At 35.4% G+C, this 22862-nt stretch overlaps 1 protein-coding gene across 2 annotated transcripts in view; it reads left to right on the top strand.

Annotated features, from left to right (window-relative positions):
* The first annotated feature begins 528 nt into the window (after positions 1-528).
* The window catches only part of LOC137386815 (probable RNA-binding protein 19), a 41846-nt gene continuing 19512 nt past the window's right edge, over positions 529-22862 (top strand). Inside the window, exons 1-14 of one of the 2 annotated variants that reach the window (XM_068072968.1) lie at positions 529-685; positions 6597-6779; positions 6890-7021; positions 7113-7320; positions 8072-8148; positions 10427-10609; positions 11232-11310; positions 11515-11690; positions 13144-13252; positions 14555-14685; positions 14925-15043; positions 16801-17008; positions 19624-19824; positions 20345-20561. In XM_068072968.1, coding sequence (XP_067929069.1) covers positions 650-685; positions 6597-6779; positions 6890-7021; positions 7113-7320; positions 8072-8148; positions 10427-10609; positions 11232-11310; positions 11515-11690; positions 13144-13252; positions 14555-14685; positions 14925-15043; positions 16801-17008; positions 19624-19824; positions 20345-20561 — 2059 coding nt within the window. In that variant the 5' untranslated portion in view covers positions 529-649. The remainder of the gene's footprint in view (positions 686-6596; positions 6780-6889; positions 7022-7112; positions 7321-8071; positions 8149-10426; positions 10610-11231; positions 11311-11514; positions 11691-13143; positions 13253-14554; positions 14686-14924; positions 15044-16800; positions 17009-19623; positions 19825-20344; positions 20562-22862) is intronic. The other variant, XM_068072969.1, reaches the window with a different exon arrangement.

Consider the following 22862-nt stretch of genomic DNA (forward strand, 5'->3'; position numbering starts at 1 on the left):
TCTGGCAGAATAAAAAATTATTTTTACATTTTTCTATTTAGTTAACTTAAAGGGTTAGAGTATTTGTTCTCTAACTAAATAGATATAAATTTTGTTGCAAAAAACTTCTTAGAAGTTTAAATAAGCAAGCGTACATTATTTTTTAATAAATATTGTTTTTGAATCTCAAAGTCTAGCCATGTATACAAATATTATAGTATTTATAGCTAAATATCGGTTTTTAGATATACATGTATATGATATCTAAAAACCGATGTCTAAACAAACGCTTTCTAAAAACAAAAAATAGAAAATGAAATAGTTGATGTTTTATTTCAAATGTTTAGATTATCATAATCCAGCTGAATTTATTATGCTTTACTAGTTTTGTTATTGCATCATTGCAACCATCAGCAAGCATTCGCCAACGTTTGTCTTCGGTTTTATCTTTTCTTGTTTTATATATTGGGCGAATTTCTAAACTCAGTGTTGTCGGTCGATATTATAGCCAATATCTATTTTGCGCGTTTCTTCGAACCATGTGTTGCATTTGAGTAGTCTCCGACCAGTTCTAGCTGAGCGATCGTACTTAAGTTGTAGACTTACGATTCTTCATTATACATTTTAAAAGTCGGTTAATTCAGCATGCCGTAGTATAATTTAACAAAACATGTCTCGTCTGTTTGTTAAAAATCTTCCAAAAAAGGTAACACGCTATAATTATATTTTATTTACTTGGCATGAATTCACAAAAGAGCAATAGAAGTTCGCTGTTCACTTTTTTTCTTGTCGATATCTCCATGAGTTTTAAAGGAAAGTTATACTATGGTCTTTTGGTAAATCTCATCATGTATCCACTTTGTTAGATTAAATCGCTGATCATCAATTTGTAGACCTTTTTAATGCTTAAGACCTATAGTTTAAGAATCTAACGAATTATAATCGTTCTCTCAGATGCTCTACAAAATTGCAAGTAAATTAGAAAAAATTAAGGTGCTATTAAACACGGATTTATTTATACCTGAAGACTAAACGCTGTACGATTTAATAATAATGCCCCTGTAATATTTAACTATTAGGCTGAAGCTCCATTAAAAGTGAGTTTAAACAGTAGCTAATATGTGCATGAGGATTCAAAATCATTTGTTTTAAGAACCAAAGACATATACCCTGCTTGTCAACTGTTCGGCAGTAATTTCCTCCTCAGGCCTATCTAGTATTTTGATTTACATAGTACATAATTAAGCAATTAACCTTTCCTTAAAGCCTTGAATAAGCTTATCGTGTTGCAGAAACGATATCAGTAAAGCTATTTACAAGTTCATAGTATGCACACGTAATTAAGCTTGCTGATGTTGACCCATGATAATGATATTTCTGTTGTGCCCCATTATCTACTATCAAATTCAAGTCAACACCATTAGCTACTAGTGTAATACTGAACACCTACCAAAGGTTATTAGTCTCCTTAAAGCACACAAATTTCAGAAACTAAGCAGTACGCAATAATTTTTTTATATTTACGCCATAGTTGAATATGTTTGCCTATGATGCAATAGTACATCTCAATGCTAACAACTATACATTTGTGCTGCTTCCTATGCAAGAGTTCAAGTAGGTGTATATGGCAAATAATTGGGCTAGCCTCTAATAGTTTTAGGCGAGTTCAAAATGGAAAATTTGTATGTCTAATTTTTATCGTCTGACATGCTAATTTATATGTATATTTGTTTATAAATATATAAAAATTATATTGACATATATATATACATTATTTATATAAATGGGTATATCCATAATCACCATTGTTACAATTAGAGCATAAATTTAATTATAAAAGATTGGTATTGCATTCAAGATGATTTTAAATCAGATATTCTCTTAGAGCTCAACAAGCTCTTTCGAATGATGTATAATATGTCACACTAAAGTTAATTTTTTCTGAGAAATTTTGTAGTTAGTGTGTCACTCGCATTACATCAGAGAAATATGCATTTTGAAGAGCTAGTTGCTTATCCTTAAAACTCTTTGATTTGTTGGCAAGCACAACTATAAAAACTTAATTGTCTTATTTTAAAGAAGCTTGCTGACATATGCACTAAAAATTATCTAGATATTAGATGGTAGTGGTGAACTACTTGCTTGTAAACATGTCACCGCTGTTACATCTGATTGTCACCATTGTTACGCTTCTTATATTCTGTAAACTTATAAGTATTTAAGCTCACTGTAATGAGATCAATAATGGTATTAAAGCTAATGATTACAATATATATAGACAAGCCTTAACTTGAAATGTTTTTTATTGGTTTCAAAGTATAAAATATAATAATATAATAGTTATAATACATGACAAACATGATTAAGCTTAAATAACGTAAGATGAAAAAATGAATATTGATCATGTAATTGTGAGAATGTACTAACAAAATGTTTTAGAGCATGCTGCATGCTCTAAATCTTCTGTAAAACATTACTGACCTCTTTTAGAGAGAGTAGGACTAGACAGTGACTTGGCTATGTGATGAAATTCTACCCATGCTATATTTTTTGTATTAACAACAAAAGTGTTTTTTGGCTTCACTCTTTAAAAAAAAACTTCACTTTCGCTTTGAGGGCATCTTCACTGTTTACCATTCCTACATAATGCCTAGAAGTTTTTTTTCAGGCAGCAGTGTTAGCACAAAATCACCTTCTTTCATTGAGCTTGCTAGTTGTTTGATGGGTTCGGAATTGCACTCACTTTCTGGGTCATTGATTGCATGGTCATCAGGATCTATGTAATAAAAGTTGAAACTTTCCAATGGCATACTGTTACTTTTCTATTTCTTTGTTATATTTTATCTTTCCTCATCTCTATTGCCATCTTCTGACAATGATAGTCCAACTGTCATTACTAGTTTATGGACGGTCTGGCGACATTTGCTTGGGCTGTTTAGAAGTGCTCGATTAATCTTTTTACAGCTTTATCTTCAGATTGTGGGTTGCCAAATTGGGAAGTGGTGGCTACAAAAAATGAATATAAACTAAATAATAACTTTTTTTTACAAAATACTTGAAACATTAACTTGAAACATCCATAATGTACGCAGATGTAGTAAAGCATTAAGTTTTTTGAAGAAAATAAATGAATGTACATACCTGGTAATTTTACTTTCAAAAGTTTTTTCCTGATCTCTGTATTGCTTAACTCTAATTCTTGCTTTTTCTCGAGTTTCTTCCAATTGATCTTCTGTAAGTTCAGCTCTTTATTTTGTTCTACTCTTTTGATTTTGACTAGGGCAGTCAAATATTGTGTCTATTGTTTTGAATATTGACGTATTTTTTACGATATTTACGCATCTGCTCTGCAGATGTTGTCTTACCCATGTTGAAAGCAGAAATGACCAGCAGACTTTCCACCTAACAATATTCTGTTTCAAGCACTTGTTACAAGTTACTCCCATGAGTAGATTTGATTAAATTTTGAACCATTCTCAGTATCCGAGTTTCAAGTCTTAGTCATACATTTGTAAGGTAGGAACCGTTTGCTAACTTGCTAGAAGAAGCTTGCGAAGTTCCCACAATGGCTTAAATTTACAATTTAAAGAGTAACTCATACATGAGAACATCAACAACACCACAAATTACTGTTAAACGTGAAATTCACTCAAATTAATCCTATAGTTAGATGAGTTGAGGGGTGTAACAATGGTGACAGTGTAACAGCGGTAACGCAAATTTAGGAAATATGTGCAATTTGGAGCAAAACTGAAATTAGTTAAAGGTACAGCGTATAAAGTTAGCGTTGAAAATCAATTACTACTAATATTGAACTAATAATGTAAGTGTAGTAGAAACTTATGGATGTTTCCTGTCACCATTGTTACTCAAAACATGCCAACTTATAAAAGAGCCCCACACCAATAGATCAGTGCACGCAATGCCAATTTATGCATTAACGGGCAGCAAAGCCATTGTGAAATCCATTACAATTAGATATTTGTGTTCAGAGTAATATGTATACCATGTATAAGCATCTCTATCTTGCCATTATGGCCATAAAGTATTTTGTGCATATACACTAACTTTAGCAAACTATTAAAACACGATAGAGGAGCACTATCCCCACAATTATTTTCCATCTTAGGGTTTAGTATGTATACTTCATATGTGAAGTATTATTTTAATGAAATTACTGTTTTGAGATTTTGCCAAAAAATCCATTTATTTATGGATAGACCCAAATAATATATATTATATATATATTCATAAATATATAGACGGTTTTTAAAAACTGTCTATTTAGATATGTACGAGATATATAGATATATATATCGGTAGATATATATGATATCGGTAATAGATATTATATGTATCCATTATATTACATATATCTAGCCTATATACACCCTATTACATATAGTCTATGACATATATTTAGCCTAATAATATATATTATTTATATGAATAATATATATTATTTATATATATAAATAATATTTATTTAAACGCTATTTATATATAGTAGTTTAATGTGTAACGGTGTCTAAGATAACTCGATAGATAATAGTCAAAGACTTGACCTATCCAATTGTAGGTGTTTTTTTATGAAACCTAACATTTTAGCTAAGCACTGTTAAAGGTGTTATGAAATTTGGGTGGTGTGAAACAATATGCTAACACTATGTTGTGCAGTGGTTTTTACAACTAATCACCAAATTTTGGGCCAGTTGAAGCAATAGTTGTTTAACTGTATATTTTGTATGCGCATGTTTTGCTACCAACATGGAAACACTCTTGGTCTCAGCAAGTTATTGGATAGTGTATGCATGCTTTTGTATTTCATTATTTATAAAATGCTAATTTTTTTATTACTTGTAAATAGTTTCATTATTTACAAGTTGCTAATTACTTAAACATAGTCGAACAAGCGTGAGGCTTGGTTTATGTAGTTACCAACTCCTTAATCAATTACCAATAATTACTGATTATTGGTAATTGTTTAATTACCAATAATTATTGATAATCAATTACCAATTATCAATAACCTTACCAACTCCTCAACAATCTTACATGTACTTACTCATTCCATTAAATCCCTTCTTGCTGTTTAAAATTCCGTATATTCGTTACAATGTCAATATAAGTAGAATATAGGAGAAAATATATAAGAAAATAGAAGTGGTTCTGCATTCTCTTCTACAATTATTTTGTTTTATTCCGTAGAATAGTAAGTAAATCCATCTATCAATTTTATAGATTTGTTGTATACGTAAAGTTGACATACTGCCAATTCATTAGTCACCTTCTCTAAACAATGACATGAGGAGGGGGGTACACTTTAATATTAAATAGCTTGTTGATGCTGCAGGTATTTTTGAGTATGGCAATAAGACATGAATTTACATCTTATCAAGTTGAAAAACTTGCAAGATTTCAAATGGTCTGAAAATTGGTGATTATGAATCATAACATACAGGAGCAGAATAAGGTGTTAACTTAACATAGTTCAATAACACTCTAAAGACTTTTCCGATGTTCATCATGACAAGCCTTGTTGTACTAGTATTACAATATTTAAAAATCAGCAACATTTATTGCTAATCAATTTTGCTATTCAATTATTGAACTAACAGGTAAAATATCATGAAGACTTCAACTTTAGTTGCACTGAAAATTGGATGACAACCTAATCTGTTTAATAATTCTCTGCATGATGTAAAAATGGCCAGACAGCAAAAGTCAGATCAAGGTTAGAAAATTTGATTTTGGCCTAAATCAGCAAATAAAAGCATTTTCATTTGTAAGTTTTAAAATTTTTTACTCCTTTAATAACAAACTCTTTGCTATAATAAATAAGAGTCGCATCTGTCGCAAGCTACGGTTCAAAGTTGGGAAAAAGGATTGCATCGTGCAGAATTTGAACTCTCGACTTTCAGAGTGGTAAACCAACCACTGAGCCAATCGACCACCACCTAGGTCTTCAGAATAATTGTTCATATAGTTATTACACCTGATGGTATCTCACGGTGCCCTGGACCAGTTTCTATTGAATGAACAACCTCTTTGGATACAAAAAAGGTTTTTAATAAAACGCGGGTACGTTGACATGGTAAAACAATTTATTTTAAAACAAAGTAAAACAATTATGAGGGGTTATAGTTACAATTATAGTTAGCTGTTACCTGTGGATAATGAATGTAGAACCAGCTAATATAGATGAACTAAAAGTTCAAGGGCAATTTATATTATTTCTCCTGATGATCTCTTATGGTACGCTAGGCTGCCAGGGTACAAATATATATGGAATGGTGTTACAGAAAGGTGCCTCCAATTTAAAGACAATACAGTGGGTCCTAATTTGTTTCAGTAAACTTCTAAGAGCATTTGTTGTCTTGAAATAAAACTTTGTATTCATTAATCAATCAGTTCACACTATATATATATATACACTATATATATATACACTATATATATATACACTATATATATATAGTGTATATATATATATACACTATATATATATACACTATATCTGTCAAAGCGGCTTATTGCAGTATGTGACAAGCTTGAGAGAACCTCTGCCATTGCAATACTGTACATCCTTTGTTATGTAGATGGAGGTTTTATTGTAGAGTACACAGTCTTCTGTTAGAAAAGTATTTGAAAGTTATGGAACTGTGACGGATTGCTCTTTGAAGTATAACAAAGATGGGGTTTTTAGACAATTCGCGTATATTGGATTTTCATCCGAGACGGAAGCTCAGAATGCATCTGATTCCCTGAACCACACCTACATTAATACATCAAAAATTCAGGTATGAATTGACTGAATTCTTTTTTTACTGAATAATTTACCTCATTTTTGTTTCTAACATTCGTATTGTTTGACTGGCAGTTTCAAAAATTTGCTTTGTTCTGATTGTAGGTGGAAGTTTGCAAGGATTTGTCCCATTCAAATTTCACCAACCAAGAGAAAAAATTGAAGAATTCTACACAAGTGCAGAAAGTTCAAAAGCCATCAAATTCCAACTTTGCTGCTGATAAAATTCTCGGAAATGTATGATCTATCAAAGAGATGGTCCTTTTGTTGCCGTTATCAGTAATATTATCATGGCGGTTATTTATTTGTAGCTGTATGCGTATTTCAGTTAGATGAAGACGAGGGCTTCCAAGAATTTCTCAATATACATAAAGCTGGTAATTCCAAAACTAGCTGGAAAAACGATGATGAAGCTGTGAACAATAAGCTGACAAAGGCCAGCGAGCATGCTCGGGCTACTACGTCGCAAAAAACTAAAGGATATGCATTCGAAGGAGACAGCGATAGCTCTGATGATGAATTGGCTGTGAAAGCGGGTGAAATATTAGTTTCTAAAAAATAATTCAGACTTTTTTATATAAAGAAAGTTTTCTTAGTATGATCTACCCATTTTATGCAGCAAAACTTGGTTTAAAGAGTTACTCATGTCAAATTTTAAAAAATTTTATCAGAGCGTGTATATATTTTTATCGTTTGAGTTGTTGCTTTAATCGATCTGACTGCCAGGATGTTTAAGATTAAAATCGGCAAAACTTGATCACAATTAAAACGGTAAAAAAAAGATTTCTCCAGAAATGATGTCGGTAGTCAAACTTACAGTTTGTCCTCATTGCGTTCAAGTTGCAGTTTTACGCATCCCTATTTCCATATATTTTATTTTGTATTTGCTCATGATTGTTGGAATAAAACCTCGAATATAACCTCAAATATATAGCTATACATGTTTCAAATGATCTTAAAATAGCTTGCTTAGAAATTGTCCCATTGTTTTCCTGTAAATACCGCATGAAAGTGTAAATATTCAGTGCGGATGAGATCGTATATTATAACTTATAAACAATATGCAGGAATACTGACATCATTTTTGGATACGTCTTGGCAAGTCGTTTTCTTCCAAACGTTTTACCATTATCAAGTTTTTCGATTTTGATCTTGAAACATCCTGACAGTAAGATCATCTCCAACAACAAACAAATCTCATATGATGGAAAATATCTGTATATTTTAAAAATGGCTTTTAAAGATTGACGGGAGTGACCCTTTAAAAATGTTTTTAAGTTTCTGTAGATGGATCTGAAAAGGCAGAACCGGAGAAAGGTGGTGGTGATCATCTAGCCAGAGACAAGACACTCTCTGATCTTGATGTACGTTTAATAAGTTCACTGATTAATCATTGATCAGAGGTAACCTTCTTTATCTGAGTACAGTAATACTTCAACTTACGAGTGCTCCAACGTACGAGAAACTTGAGATACGAGCCAGCTTTTAAGCAAGTTTTAGCACTAACATACGAGCCATATTTGAGATACGAGCACGTGAGTCAGTTGCCAAGTATGCCGGAGGTGTTTTATGACAACAGCATCAATCTGTATTTTTAACTGCACAGGTTATACTTTTGTACTGTGTTTTTGTGCACGCTTTTCAGTGCAGAATTATGTGAATTAAAAGTGCTGTGCGTAGACCGAAAGTTTGCCAGTAAAATGAAAAATAATGCAAAGAAAAAGCAAATGATAACAATTGATATTAAACGGAAAATTATTGAAAATATGCGAAATGTGTATGCATGATTGAGAATATATGACTCAACAATATGACAGAAATACATCCACAATTATCAAACAGAAGGATTATATTCAGGGCATTTAGCTCGCAAAAGTACTAACCGTAGTTTCTAAACGGTACGGCGATCTTCACCACCGCTGATGGAGAGACCGCTCAGGCATTGGATATAAGATAAACAATTGGCCGGTGACAGCGTAACTGAAACGACGCTATTTGAAAAGGCCGTTGATATCTATCAAAACTATAAAAATACACATTCGGACAAGTTGGCTAGTGGTCGTGCATTAAACCTTTGTGACGACACCTGTGTTCGTCCTAATCGCGAAATGTTGAAAGGGCGACAAAGGCAAACGTCCTTAGATAGGTTCATCTTAAAACAGCCGGCTAGTCGTGAAAGCGAAACAAAGGAATAATTAGCTAACTAACGAGAAACTTCAAACTATGAACGCCGAAGAAATTTTAATCACGTCAAGTTAAAAATGAAAGTTTGCTTTTAGATTTGCTTCTAAGTTTGTCTTTTAAGACTTTGATAAAATCCAAATTTATCAAAGTCAACTGTTGTAATGAAGGATAACTTATATCTCCCTCTCTGGCAAATGCTAGCGTTAGCTGCTATTGTATGTATTTAATTTTACATTTTAATTTAACACATTTCCTTGCATTATTTTTTATTTGTTGCTTTTTGAAAGCAAGTGGTAAGTTAGGACAATAATCAACATGTTCTTTCTGTTACAATATCTTGTTTTGAGTGTTTTATTTGCATTTACAGAGTATGAAAACCAATAAATATATATTTAATTGTTCTATATATAAATAAATTGCACCAACATGCGAGTAAATTGACATACGAGCTCAGTCTCGGAACGCATTAAGCTCGTAAGTTGAAGTATGACTGTATTGCTAAGTATATATACAGAGCAGATATAGTGTAGCAACACCTTGGGTGCATGGGCGCCGGAAGCACTACCCAAGGCCATTAAGCAGATCATGTTTCTATAAGTGGCTTTAGAAGAGCGATGGTTGTGCGATGCCTTATGTCAAAGTTGTATCTTTAACCTATGCGAACCCCCAAGAACGATGCCGTTGGTTACTAAGGTCGTTTTCATGACACAAAGATGACGCATCACACAAGTGTTTTGCTTCCAAACAGCAACACTGAATCACGACAGGGTGAGAGGGACACGACTGTTTCCATAGCAACGTTGCAGCACCATATGAGGGTGTCTCACTTCGCTATCGCTATATTGAAACTTAGTATATGTTCTTAATGCTGCTCAGCTGCTACTCCCATTCTCTTTGCTCTCTGTGCAAACATTCAAGTGCTTTATAATGAGAATCAAAAATAATACAATGCCCTTTATAACAAGTAATACCAGCTCTAGCTTTCGCAATTGCACCAACGTTAATTAGCAGGAGTGATTAAACACAGCCAGTTTTAGTCAGCGACTAAACCGGCTCTACATCTGTGCTCCAGCTCGGATGAGGAGGGAGGCTAGCAACTCTGCAGGACTAAAAACAAAACCTAACAAAGGGCAGAATTGCTCCGCTGCGAGCCAATGGCCAGATAGCTAGAGATGGTGTCTCAATAAAACACCTAACAGAAGGTGAAGGCAAACCACAGTTGAAACCTGCCAAGAACAGTCATGGTTATAGGAAGTGGGGAAGAACAATGATCACCTACGTTCTCACAGGACGTGGTACTTATAGAATGAGATTAAACACAAGTCCCTATAACCTCAAATAAATTCAAGCATTTTTGACGCGCTTTTATTCTAAAGTCAAAGTAGCAATTGTAAATTCTGCTCTTTTGTTTTCAAGAAACTTTTTATTTAGTTTGTTATTCTTTTATTTTCACTGTAGTACCTCCGTAAAAAGGCTGGCCATGGCAGCCACCTTAGTGATGATGAGGATGTCCCATTAGGTAAGGCACGTGGCATCACCACAGAAGCTGTGCAAGAGCCAACCAAGTCTAAAAAGAAAAAGAAAAAAAACAAACAAACCTTTATAGTCAAGTTGCGGAACCTTCCGTTCACTGTCAACAAGGTGAGACTATTACCAATTCACATACTTGTGAGATACGTTGAACCAATGATTGTAAGTTGTCATTTGTAGGTTGAAGTTTCATTATCCATACTGAAGCTATTTCCATTTGGCAGCATGATTCACCTACCTACAGCTGTCTCCTATATCCAGCCATGTCTCATCTGCTCACAATGTTTCCTCTATACTGTAGTTTTACTGTTTTATTCTTTCATATCATGTGTCTTTCAGGCGTTATGAAAATGTTTTCGGCGAACAGCATCTTGGTTATTTTCACGAACGTAATAAGCACACCGACTGGCAAATTTGAACTCGGGTGAACATTTTGTTAAATTCGTATGGTGAAATAAGATTTGTATGGTGAGGTGAAAAAATCATTATGTTCCACTAAGGTGAAAAAATCGTATATCAGGGTAATCGTATCCTGAGGGTGAACTTTGTTTATCAGTGCACAAGACTGGCAAGCGTGCTAGTAATTTCAGATTTCTGTCTTCTCATTTTTTTCTCTTTTAGTACGTAACGAAAAACATAATGTTGTTAATGATTACTAAATTACCAAATAAAAAGTTACACTTACATGTACATACCAACCAGTGTTAATGAATGTTTATTTTTCCTGTTTTAGATGATGATACAAAGCTTTTTTCAAGGAATCACAGTTCGATCAGTGGATATCCCAAGAGCTGAAAAGAACTCAACTATTGGTTAGTCTATACATGTTTACAAAAGTTTGGAAATGATCACCTGTTTCAAGTTGTCATAGTCTATTCTAGCACAGACAGTTACACTTTGTCTTGTCTTACGTTTCAACTGCCTGGCACTTTGCTCAGGTGGTAGGGAATGCGCAAGATTTCCTCTACTGGTTCGTCTGTGTTGAAGCTCTGCTAAGGGTTTTGATTTTTTTGAAGGTGTTGCCTATGTGCATTTTCGCAACCAGACCGATGTAAACGCTGCGCTGAGACGAAACAGAAACAAAATGGCCAATAAGAAGGTTTTTGTTAGCAAAGCTCAGGACAAAGATAACCTCTCAACCAAAGATGCTCCAGCTAAGGAATGGGACCAGAAAGCACTCTGGGAGATCAAGGTGAACTTGCATTTCTTCAGTTTTTCTACATTTTCATTGCTTAATATCAGTTCTCAGGGTTTGAGAAGGCTCAAGTAAAGGTTAGCTTAACCTGAGGATTTTTATACTTGCAGCATGTGCTAATCTCTGAACATTTATTTTCGAATTTTAAGCTGTTTGTATATTTTCATCCTCCTTTTGTTAGTGCCGGTCGAAGGTTGAACCCAGGCTTCTAGTGCGTACAGTAAACCCTCTTCTAGTGTGTACAGTAAACCCTCTTCTAGCGCGTACAGTAAACCCTCTTCTAGTGCCTACAGTAAACCCTCTTCTAGTGTGTACAGTAAGCCCTCTTCTAGTGCCTACAGTAAACCCTCTTCTAGCGCGTACAGTAAACACTCTTCTAGCGCGTACAGTAAACCCTCTTCTAGCGCGTACAGTGAACCCTCTTCTAGTGCATACAGTAAACCCTCTTCTAGCGCCTACTGTAAACCCTCTTCTAGCGCCTACAGTAAACCCTCTTCTAGTTCGTACAGTACACCCTCGCTTCTTTGCGGTTCAGTTTTCACGGCTTCAGTACTTAGTGAGGTACAAAATGTTCAATAACAGTTTAAACTTTTTGCAAATAAATAAAAAACTAAAATACATGAAAAAATATATAGCTATAATACATAAAATATATAAATCTCTCCCATACTCTGACCAAGTAAGATCCCTTCACAAGCACCATTGTGTATGGTTGTAAGATATGGGTCACATGATCAGATTATGACTAGATGATTAGAACAAGCTGAAACGAAACTGTAAAGTAGCAAGCATCTTTTTAATACGTGCTTTCCGGTAGAACCCGAAGCTTTTGTCATAAACTAGTGCTACGAGATGTTTTTTATTGGGCCTGTTATTGGCCTTTCAATTCATGTTATAGCATCACGGGTCAAAACAAAACCACGTCGAGCTGAATACGTCATCAAAATAAAGGATTTCAACATACAGCCATTTTTTTAACTGTTCGTTTTTGAGCTTTTAAGAGCTTTTAATCACATTTCCACATATTTTGAACCTACAAACACAGCAGAGTAAGACATGGTGAACCTTTTGATACCAAATAACTGTAATGTGAATTTTGTTGCAAGTCAACCTTTAAGAAAAAGAGTAAAATGCTTACGACTAATCAAAGTGTGACTTTATGAGTTTATTAATTTTTGTTTCACGATTTTCACTTTTCACGAGCCAGCATCCTCATCCTGGAATCCTACTAATATATGACAACTCTTGTTCATAGACTCGCCAAATGTTTTAGTTTACCTGATCCATTTAAGTCAGTTTAGAGATACATATTGTTGGCACTGCTCACTCCATTGTATCATAGCTCGCGCCTGCATCCTCTTGTTTTGTTTTTATCTGCAGCATGAAATGATAGGCTCTTATACAACTGTTGCACATATTTGATGGATGGTTGAACACATGTTGATTATAGAGTGCTAAAATGGAGCTAGAGCCCATCGCTGACTCCGGACGCCTGTTTGTGAGGAACCTGGTTTATTCGTGCACTGAAGAGGACCTCGAAGAACTATTCTCTCCTTTTGGTAATGAAAAGAAAATATTTTCTTTTATTTGCATTCATTTTTGTCTGTACAGTAGACGCTTCTACAACGTAAATTCCAGATGTTTCTCGCTACATGAAAAGTTCCATATAACATAAAGTTTCAAGTCGGGTGAGTTCTTAAATTCATTTTGAATTTTTGAATATTAATTTATCTCGCCGCACTTGCAAGAGAAAAAGAGGAAAAGGTAAAAAGTCGTTGATGCAAACTAATAATGCTGCAGTTACAGTACTGCCCACAAATTAAAAAGTCAAGTCCAGTTTTTTCCTTTTGTATAGCCAAAGGGATGAGTTTGGAAAGATCTTGGAACGGATTAGGCAGTATACACGTATTCACTGTTTTTATAACGTAACATCCTTATAATGTAAACGTTCCCAGAACGGATTATTTACGCTGTAGAAGCGCTTACTGTTCTGTTTTCAAATATTCCTCCTGAGCCAACCTTAAAGATGGACTTAGTCAAAATTTTAATAGAAAGTATCCGTATTTTTGTATCAGATATTTTTGTGTTTGAGGTGATCTGACTGCCAGAAAGTTTCAAGATTAAAATCAACAAAACATTATTGCCATTAAAACGCTTAGAAAAAAATATGTGCCAAAATGATGTGACTAGTTGCACGGCTGCCTGTCTCTATCATTATTGATATGGGCTATTGCGTTCAAGTTGTATCATCTTGTTTTATTCTGTCAGTCTCTTTGCACCTATAGACGTCGTAATCGCACTTTTGCTTGATCTGAGTGCTTGAATTACGGTCAAGTTTTGCCAATTTTAATTTTGAAAGATCCTGGCAGTCAGATCACCTCAAACATCAAAAACAATCGCAAATGAAAGTAAAACACAGATACTTTCTGATAAAATCTACTAAAATTCTGTATAAGTTCATTTTTAAGAACGTGTTGTAGGCTGTGTTTGAATTCTTGCAAGGCAAGAGTTGTCCTTTCATGCTAAAAAATTAGAAGTCGACTCTAACCCTAGTTCATGAAGATATCTAGCTAATATTGTGGGGACCGTTTTCTATTCAACTACAGGGTCAACGCTATTCCTCCAATCTGGTGAATTATTCAACTCTGTTAGGATAAAGGTCAATGTGTATGTTTGATGCCTCACTTTGTAGAGGCGTGTAGGACATACGCTTGTTAGGCTCCGTGTTTGCTAGATATTGCATCTACCCTTTGTAACACTAATGCTGGTACTATGCACTGCGATTTCATTTATCCAACAACTCGGTGTCTTTGGTGACAATAGAGTTAACTTCAATGAAGCTAATTTGTTGGTGTGTCTAGGAAGCCTTGCTGAAGTCGAGCTACCCATAGACTCGACTACAAAGAAAATAAAGGGGTTTGCTCATATTACGTACATGTTCCCAGAGCACGCCGTGCTTGCTTTTAATCAGCTAGATGGAACTACTTTTAAGGTCAGTTTGTTCTCTAGGGTTGGAGGGAGTAATTTACTAGGCAGCATACTAATTCACATTGTGTCAGTTTTGGCTAAAAAGTAGTTTTATACGCATAGACAATCTTTCATGTGTTCATAACTATTTAAGTAATGTTGTTGTTGTTCATCATCATTTTGATGCTCTTTGAGGTACTGAAATATCTCATCCATGCTGTGGCATACTGAGCAGGTACTTTATAGACCAGTTCTCTAATGTAGGGTAGGATGCTCCATATACTACCAGGAAGGTTTTCTAGGGATGATGCCCATCAGTATGATAAATCTGGAATGAGTATTAAGGAAAAGAAAGAGAAAGCTAAGAAGGATGCGGCTCAGAGGTGTGTATCTCTTCTATGTACCTCTTTGGTACGTGCTGGCTATGTACCATTTTGGTACGTGTTGGCTATGTACCTCTTTGGCAGAAGTTATAGGCTATGGACCTCTTTGGTACGTGTTGGCTATGTACCTCTTTGGTACGTGTTGGCTATGTACCTCTTTGGTACGTGTTGGCTATGTACCTCTTTGGTACGTGTTGGCTATGTACCTCTTTGGTAGAGGTTATGGGTTATGGACCTCTTTGGTATGTGTTGGCTATGTACCTCTTTGGTAGAAGTTATAGGCTATGGACCTCTTTGGTACGTGTTGGTTATGGACCTCATTGAGACGTGTTGGGAAAGTGGTACTTTTTTGGTACATGTTATATATGTTTGTGAAGGTGTCTTTACGCAAAATTCTGTTTTTCGTGCGAGTTGTGAAGATACCTTTTAGTATTTGTTGACAAAGCCCTTTTCTGATACGGGTTGTGAAGGTGCTGCTCTAGGTGAGAATATCATCCAGATGACTTCACAAGTAGTCTCGCCAGTGCCTGAAGCTCAAGTGCCTCTCCTTCTGGTCGTCTGTAAATCTTTGTTGTCGCTTATCCCTGTAATCATGCTCCACTACTACAGGAAAAGCTCTGCTAAAGAAGTGAATCTGGATTTTTGAACAACCTCATAGTCTTTCCGCAGACTGTTTCACCGATGATAGTGCCTAGATAGTGCTTCAGATCTACCCATTATGGCATCTCAGATCATCTTCACTGTTATTGTTTTATCCTGCAGGAGGTTTATTCACCATGACTGATACATTTTCTGTTCATGAATGTTGGTACTTTTTGTCCAGCTTTAGATATCCCAAAGTTGTATTTGCCATAAAAGATTCCAGTGATTTGATTGCACACCAGGTCATATGTATGTCAAGGTCGTATGGTTTAGAGTGAGCTCATTTTCATGCCATATGTAGACACTGATCTCTATCTTCCTAGATTATTTTCTCAGGAGGAGCCACTTATTGGGTGCTCATTCTAGTAGTTTATCTGTCAAAAGTTTGTGTTTTCAGTTTATACAGCCTGGATATCAAAAGCTAAATAAACTTCAGCATGTTTTAAACATTATTACACTAGTATTATATAGCAGGGATTTATCAATGGATGATTGGAAGAAAAAAATACAACAGCAGCATTCTATGCATTTGGTAAAATAATTATCAGACAGCTATATTTCAATTAGGAGTAGTCTACTCTTGAGACCATTTGTACCTGAACAGTATCGCAGCCCAAGGACAATCATGAATTATCGATTATTAGTTGTGTTCTCACTCAATTTATTCATTTTTAGTCTCTCTATAACATAAGATGACTATAATGCATGCTTTACCATAAGGAACTTCTTGCTAGATGATTGTTTGCTTTAGTGTATTGGAAACTTTAGTGTCCCAGTATTATTATAAGTTTCTTACAACAAAAAAACAACGACATGTTTTACTTGTCAGAAAGTTGATAACCTGAAGATTTTATTGATATACATGTAGAGCACGATCTGGTCATCTACGTGTGTATGATTGTAATGTTCTGTTGAATGTGACAGACAGATTTTTTGTTGAAGCGGCTTGGACCTAGAGGCATTAAACTTTGGTTGAAGATTTGGTGAATAAAGTTGCCCATATATATATATATATATATATATATATATATATATATCTGCGGTTTGCTTATTTAAGTTCCATATCAAAATTTTCTAGAATTCCAACATACTATCCCTATTCTCTTTGTGTTTAGCTCCCATAATTGGAACTCTCTCTTCCTCGGTGCTGACGCTGTCGCGAATGCTATGGCCAGAAAGTACGGCATAAAAAAGAGTGATCTTCTTGACCCAGAGTCTAAGGAGAGTCTTGGAGTTCGCCTCGCACTTGGTGAAACAGAGATAGTTAATGAGACGCGTGATTTCCTGTTGGATAATGGTGTTTCTCTTGATTCATTCAGCCAGGTTTGTTCAAGGATGCTTTGGCTCTTTACGAGCCACGAGTTGGGTAGTACGGCTCATCGTTGGCACGTGGCCAAAAATCAATTGGCAGGTTTTAGTCGGTTTAGTACAAAACGTTTCTGATTAGTAACTACGTAGTTGATTAGCCTACCGTGTCTGTACTTTAACAAAATGAAGCAATTATTTGCCTGTGTTGAACCAAGAAAAAGTACGTTTGCAGCCCACGCTGAGCTTTGTTTTGCTTTGCAAAAACTTTCTTTTATCGTTATTTTCTCTTCTCAATGACCAGTTGTGTCAGATTCATTACAGCTATGGAGATTTCATTATTTGTATATCGATGGACTTGTGATGATTATCTACTGACCAATAGTATTACTGAGAGTGATTATTCTATTTTTAGCGGTGATAACAATGGCATAAACTATAATAATATTGATAACTTGTCCAACTCGAAACATGCTCACGATAGTAGTAAAGAGGACCAAAAAAGTGTCTAAGCTCATTCTGCAACACATTTGTAGCCTTTTTTCTGACATCGGCTGTTGTAAAGTCTTGTGCTGATTAATTTGGTATTAAAATATTTTTGATAGCTTGTGTGGTTCAACAGCTGTAACAATTTATATATACTCCAGTCAAATCAGAGTTGTCAAATCCTTGTACAAATCAGCGTTGTCAGGTTTTATTCAGTATTTAATAATGTACCAGTACAAAAATTCATTTGATAGCGAAATAGTTAATGGCAAGTTTATGATTGGAAGTTGTCTGCACACCTATAGTTGGCTCATAGAACAGATCATGACAGTTGTGTGTTTATACAGTGATCCCTACTTCACTTTTGCGGCTTCAGTACTTTGCGCGGTAAAAATAGTTCTTTGAACATTAAAAATATTTATAAAAGCTAAAATACATCAATTTCTTTTATGTTCTGGCCAAGTGAGATCTCTCTGTGAGCATCATTGTGTTAACAGCTGTTGTTAGCAGCTGCTGCGGTTCGCTGTTTTCCTGTTACGTTTTGTAAAGTGTAAAAGTGCAGTGCTTATGACATCCTTCATCATGACTTTTAAACACCTTCGACCCTCAAAATTGTCTAATGAACCTGAGAAAAGGATGAAAATGCGATTAATCAATATGTGACTTTATTAGATTAATTAGTTTTGTTTCACCGTTTTTTACTTATCGCGGGGGTGGTACCAATTAACCGCCAAAGTGAGGAATTACACTAAGTGCAAAGTTTAGTTTATTGGTGCACAAGTACATTGAGACGGTCAAACTATCATTGTTTAGTTGTTGTATCTGTAAATAACGTTTCCATGTTTTACCTCATTGTTGAGAATATGTCTTGAATGAACAAGAGTGAATTATAACATATCAAGTATTTATTGAGGAGCGAAAAGACTTGAGGTTATTTCTTTATCAGAAGATAATTACAAGACTCAGCTCGCTATGAACGCAATTTACCAATCATATTCAGTAAAGGTAGTCAGCCTGTGATGCAAGTACATCATACTTACCATGTCTCATAAATGCGTCATGCTCATGGAGTAAATTTTGATTTCAATGCAAAATTGTTAGCAGTGGGGGCTGGCTGATTACAGTTGCCCTGCTTTTCCTCACGCTTGAGTAGAAATTTACCTACGCAAACAGATAATTGTAGAATTTAACAAGTTTACATGGTTAGTAATCTCGCCATGTCACTGTCATTAAAGAAAAAAATTTTAACAGTCCGATTTTGAACAAATGTAACTTCAGTAATTTGTTGCTTAAGGATGAAATTAGTCGATTACAACCCTGAAGGCACCATTCGATATTAGCAAATGCGTGTGAGCACCTCAAGACTCATTTCCAGTTACCACCATATAAAGCATTTATAGAGTTAAGTCTTTAGGCATTATAGTACATTCAACTGCCGCTTCTTTGTACTTCACTTCCCCGAACTTTTAATTGTCCGTGGTGCTGATGTTTGTCCGCTGTGGCTCTATTTGTCTGAAGACTGGCAACTTTGACCGATAGCTGGCTATCGTGACAGACGGTGCAGGTAACACCAGCACATGAGTTCCCCATCAGAGTGTTATACTGGAATTTTCATTTGTTATTATTACTGTTATTAATTCACTGTACCCTGTCGTAGGTATGATCATGTTTTACTCTTAAATGTGCATGTTATACAATATTGTAGTTGAGGAGTAGGTGTGTGAGACAATAGAGGCTGTTTAATGTACTCAATTTTCAATGTCCAGACTTTTCAATGTTCGGACATGACTCAGTCTATATTCATAGACCTATTAACTATACTTAATAGTATAGTTAATAGGTCTATGGTCTATATTAGTCTAAATAAATGGAAGTTGTCTGTACCTCTATTTATTCATAACCATATTTTACTCATCTCACGTGTGCATATTGTACTATATTGTGGCATAGCAGCATGTGTGCAAGACAATGTACAGAACAGAACTCAATTTTTAATGTCTTAAATTTTCAATGTCTGGACTTGACCCAGTCTGTGTTAGTCTGAACAAATAATGATTGTCTGAACTGTGGAAAAATATATGTGTGTAGTTCCCAATGTGTTATATTCTCATGCAATATATCTCTAGCGCCGTTTGCTCTACTTTTAGGCGTCTGGACCCAGAAGTAAGACTGTCATTTTAGTAAAGAACTTGCCCAAGAAAGCTGCTGTGGAAGATCTCATGGAGTTGTTCTCTCCTTTCGGAATATTAGGGAAGGTGGTGCTGCCTCCCTCCGGTATAACTGCTTTGGTGGAGTTCCAGGAGCAGCAGGAAGCTAAGGCTGCCTTTGGCAAGCTTGCATACAAGAGGGTGAGTTAAGGAGTCAGCTAGTCTACGAAAGGCGTGTAAATTGTTATTGCATGCGCTATCAGTAAGCATTTGCAGTTGTTGCCGTTAACTTTTTGTTTTTGTGTAAAACCTTTTTGCATAGATAAGAAAGATTTTCAATTATCTGATGCTAGCCTTAAGCCCAGCTCTGTCCAAAGTTTTTCATTTTCACTCAGATAGCCTGAGGTGGATGTTTAAGGGGCTGGTTCTCAGGAATCAGACAGAGTTTTGAAACCAAATATTTCTAGTCACCTGGTGGAAAGCACGGAGCACATGCTTGTGATGTTGGAATGAAATCGGGCAAAAAATGTGGAAAAACATAACCTTTACCCAGACTAACAGACATACTCATATTGTGAAAAAGTGCAATTTATGTGTAGTAAATTGATAAGGCAGAAAGCAAGAAGTTTCTCCCTCATGTTCAATGTTGAAGGGATAGTTATATGTTATTTATTGTTCATTTTTAAAATAAAACATTTAAACATGCTCGTTTATCCAACAGTTTTACGAATCTCCTTTGTACCTGGAATGGGCACCTGTTGGTGTATTTCTTGACAAAAATGTCGGTGAAACAACATTAGAAGAAAAAAATAATGTGACGGCTGAAGGAGAGAATGCGGAAAAGCCAGATGAAGTACAGGTACCGCCAGAAAATACCAAGTTGGAGGGAGAAAAGGTGGATGACTCTAAAAAAGAAGATAAGGAAGAAGCTGAATCTGGTGAGATATTGTTATTATTGTTATTTTTCTGCCTAACCATTGCATTCTGTTGATCTTAGGTCTGTTGATCTTATGTCTGTAGATCTTAGGTCTGTAGATCTTAGGTCTGTAGATCTTAGGTCTGTAGATCTTAGGTCTGTTGATCTTAGGTCTGTTGATCTTATGTCTGTAGATCTTATGTCTGTTGATCTTAGGTCTGTTGATCTTAGGTCTGTTGATCTTATGTCTGTAGATCTTATGTCTGTAGATCTTAGGTCTGTAGATCTTAGGTCTGTAGATCTTATGTCTGTTGATCTTAGGTCTGTTGATCTTAGGTCTGTTGATCTTATGTCTGTAGATCTTATGTCTGTTGATCTTAGGTCTGTTGATCTTAGGTCTGTTGATCTTAGGTCTGTAGATCTTAGGTCTGTAGATCTTAGGTCTGTTGATCTTATGTCTGTAGATCTTATGTCTGTTGATCTTAGGTCTGTAGATCTTAGGTCTGTTGATCTTAGGTCTGTAGATCTTAGGTCTGTAGATCTTATGTCTGTTGATCTTAGGTCTGTTGATCTTAGGTCTGTTGATCTTATGTCTGTAGATCTTATGTCTGTTGATCTTAGGTCTGTTGATCTTAGGTCTGTTGATCTTAGGTCTGTAGATCTTAGGTCTGTAGATCTTAGGTCTGTTGATCTTATGTCTGTAGATCTTATGTCTGTTGATCTTAGGTCTGTAGATCTTAGGTCTGTTGATCTTAGGTCTGTAGATCTTAGGTCTGTAGATCTTAGGTCTGTTGATCTTATGTCTGTAGATCTTAGGTCTGTTGATCTTATGTCTGTTGATCTTAGGTCTGTTGATCTTAGGTCTGTAGATCTTAGGTCTGTTGATCTTAGGTCTGTAGATCTTATGTCTGTAGATCTTATGTCTGTAGATCTTAGGTCTGTAGATCTTAGGTCTGTAGATCTTATGTCTGTTGATCTTAGGTCTGTATATCTTATGTCTGTAGATCTTAGGTCTGTAGATCTTAGGTCTGTAGATCTTATGTCTGTTGATCTTATGTCTGTTGATCTTATGTCTGTTGATCTTAGGTCTGTAGATCTTATGTCTGTAGATCTTAGGTCTGTTGATCTTAGGTCTGTAGATCTTATGTCTGTAGATCTTATGTCTGTAGATCTTAGGTCTGTAGATCTTAGGTCTGTTGATCTTATGTCTGTAGATCTTAGGTCTGTTGATCTTATGTCTGTTGATCTTAGGTCTGTTGATCTTAGGTCTGTAGATCTTAGGTCTGTTGATCTTAGGTCTGTAGATCTTATGTCTGTAGATCTTATGTCTGTAGATCTTAGGTCTGTAGATCTTAGGTCTGTAGATCTTAGGTCTGTTGATCTTATGTCTGTAGATCTTATGTCTGTAGATCTTAGGTCTGTTGATCTTATGTCTGTAGATCTTATGTCTGTTGATCTTAGGTCTGTTGGTCTTATGTCTGTTGATCTTATGTCTGTTGATCTTATGTCTGTAGATCTTATGTCTGTTGATCTTAGGTCTGTAGATCTTAGGTCTGTAGATCTTATGTCTGTAGATCTTAGGTCTGTTGATCTTAGGTCTGTTGATCTTATGTCTGTTGATCTTATGTCTGTTGATCTTATGTCTGTTGATCTTAGGTCTGTAGATCTTATGTCTGTAGATCTTAGGTCTGTTGATCTTAGGTCTGTTGATCTTATGTCTGTAGATCTTAGGTCTGTTGATCTTAGGTCTGTAGATCTTAGGTCTGTTGATCTTATGTCTGTAGATCTTAGGTCTGTAGATCTTATGTCTGTTGATCTTAGGTCTGTATATCTTATGTCTGTAGATCTTAGGTCTGTAGATCTTAGGTCTGTAGATCTTATGTCTGTTGATCTTATGTCTGTTGATCTTAGGTCTGTAGATCTTAGGTCTGTTGATCTTATGTCTGTAGATCTTAGGTCTGTTGATCTTAGGTCTGTAGATCTTATGTCTGTTGATCTTAGGTCTGTAGATCTTAGGTCTGTAGATCTTATGTCTGTTGATCTTAGGTCTGTATATCTTATGTCTGTAGATCTTAGGTCTGTAGATCTTAGGTCTGTAGATCTTATGTCTGTTGATCTTATGTCTGTTGATCTTATGTCTGTTGATCTTAGGTCTGTAGATCTTATGTCTGTAGATCTTAGGTCTGTTGATCTTAGGTCTGTAGATCTTATGTCTGTAGATCTTATGTCTGTAGATCTTAGGTCTGTAGATCTTAGGTCTGTTGATCTTATGTCTGTAGATCTTAGGTCTGTTGATCTTATGTCTGTTGATCTTAGGTCTGTT

Source organism: Watersipora subatra, chromosome 2 (assembly GCF_963576615.1).
Source record: "Watersipora subatra chromosome 2, tzWatSuba1.1, whole genome shotgun sequence".
NCBI classification, from domain to species: Eukaryota; Metazoa; Bryozoa; class Gymnolaemata; order Cheilostomatida; family Watersiporidae; genus Watersipora; species Watersipora subatra.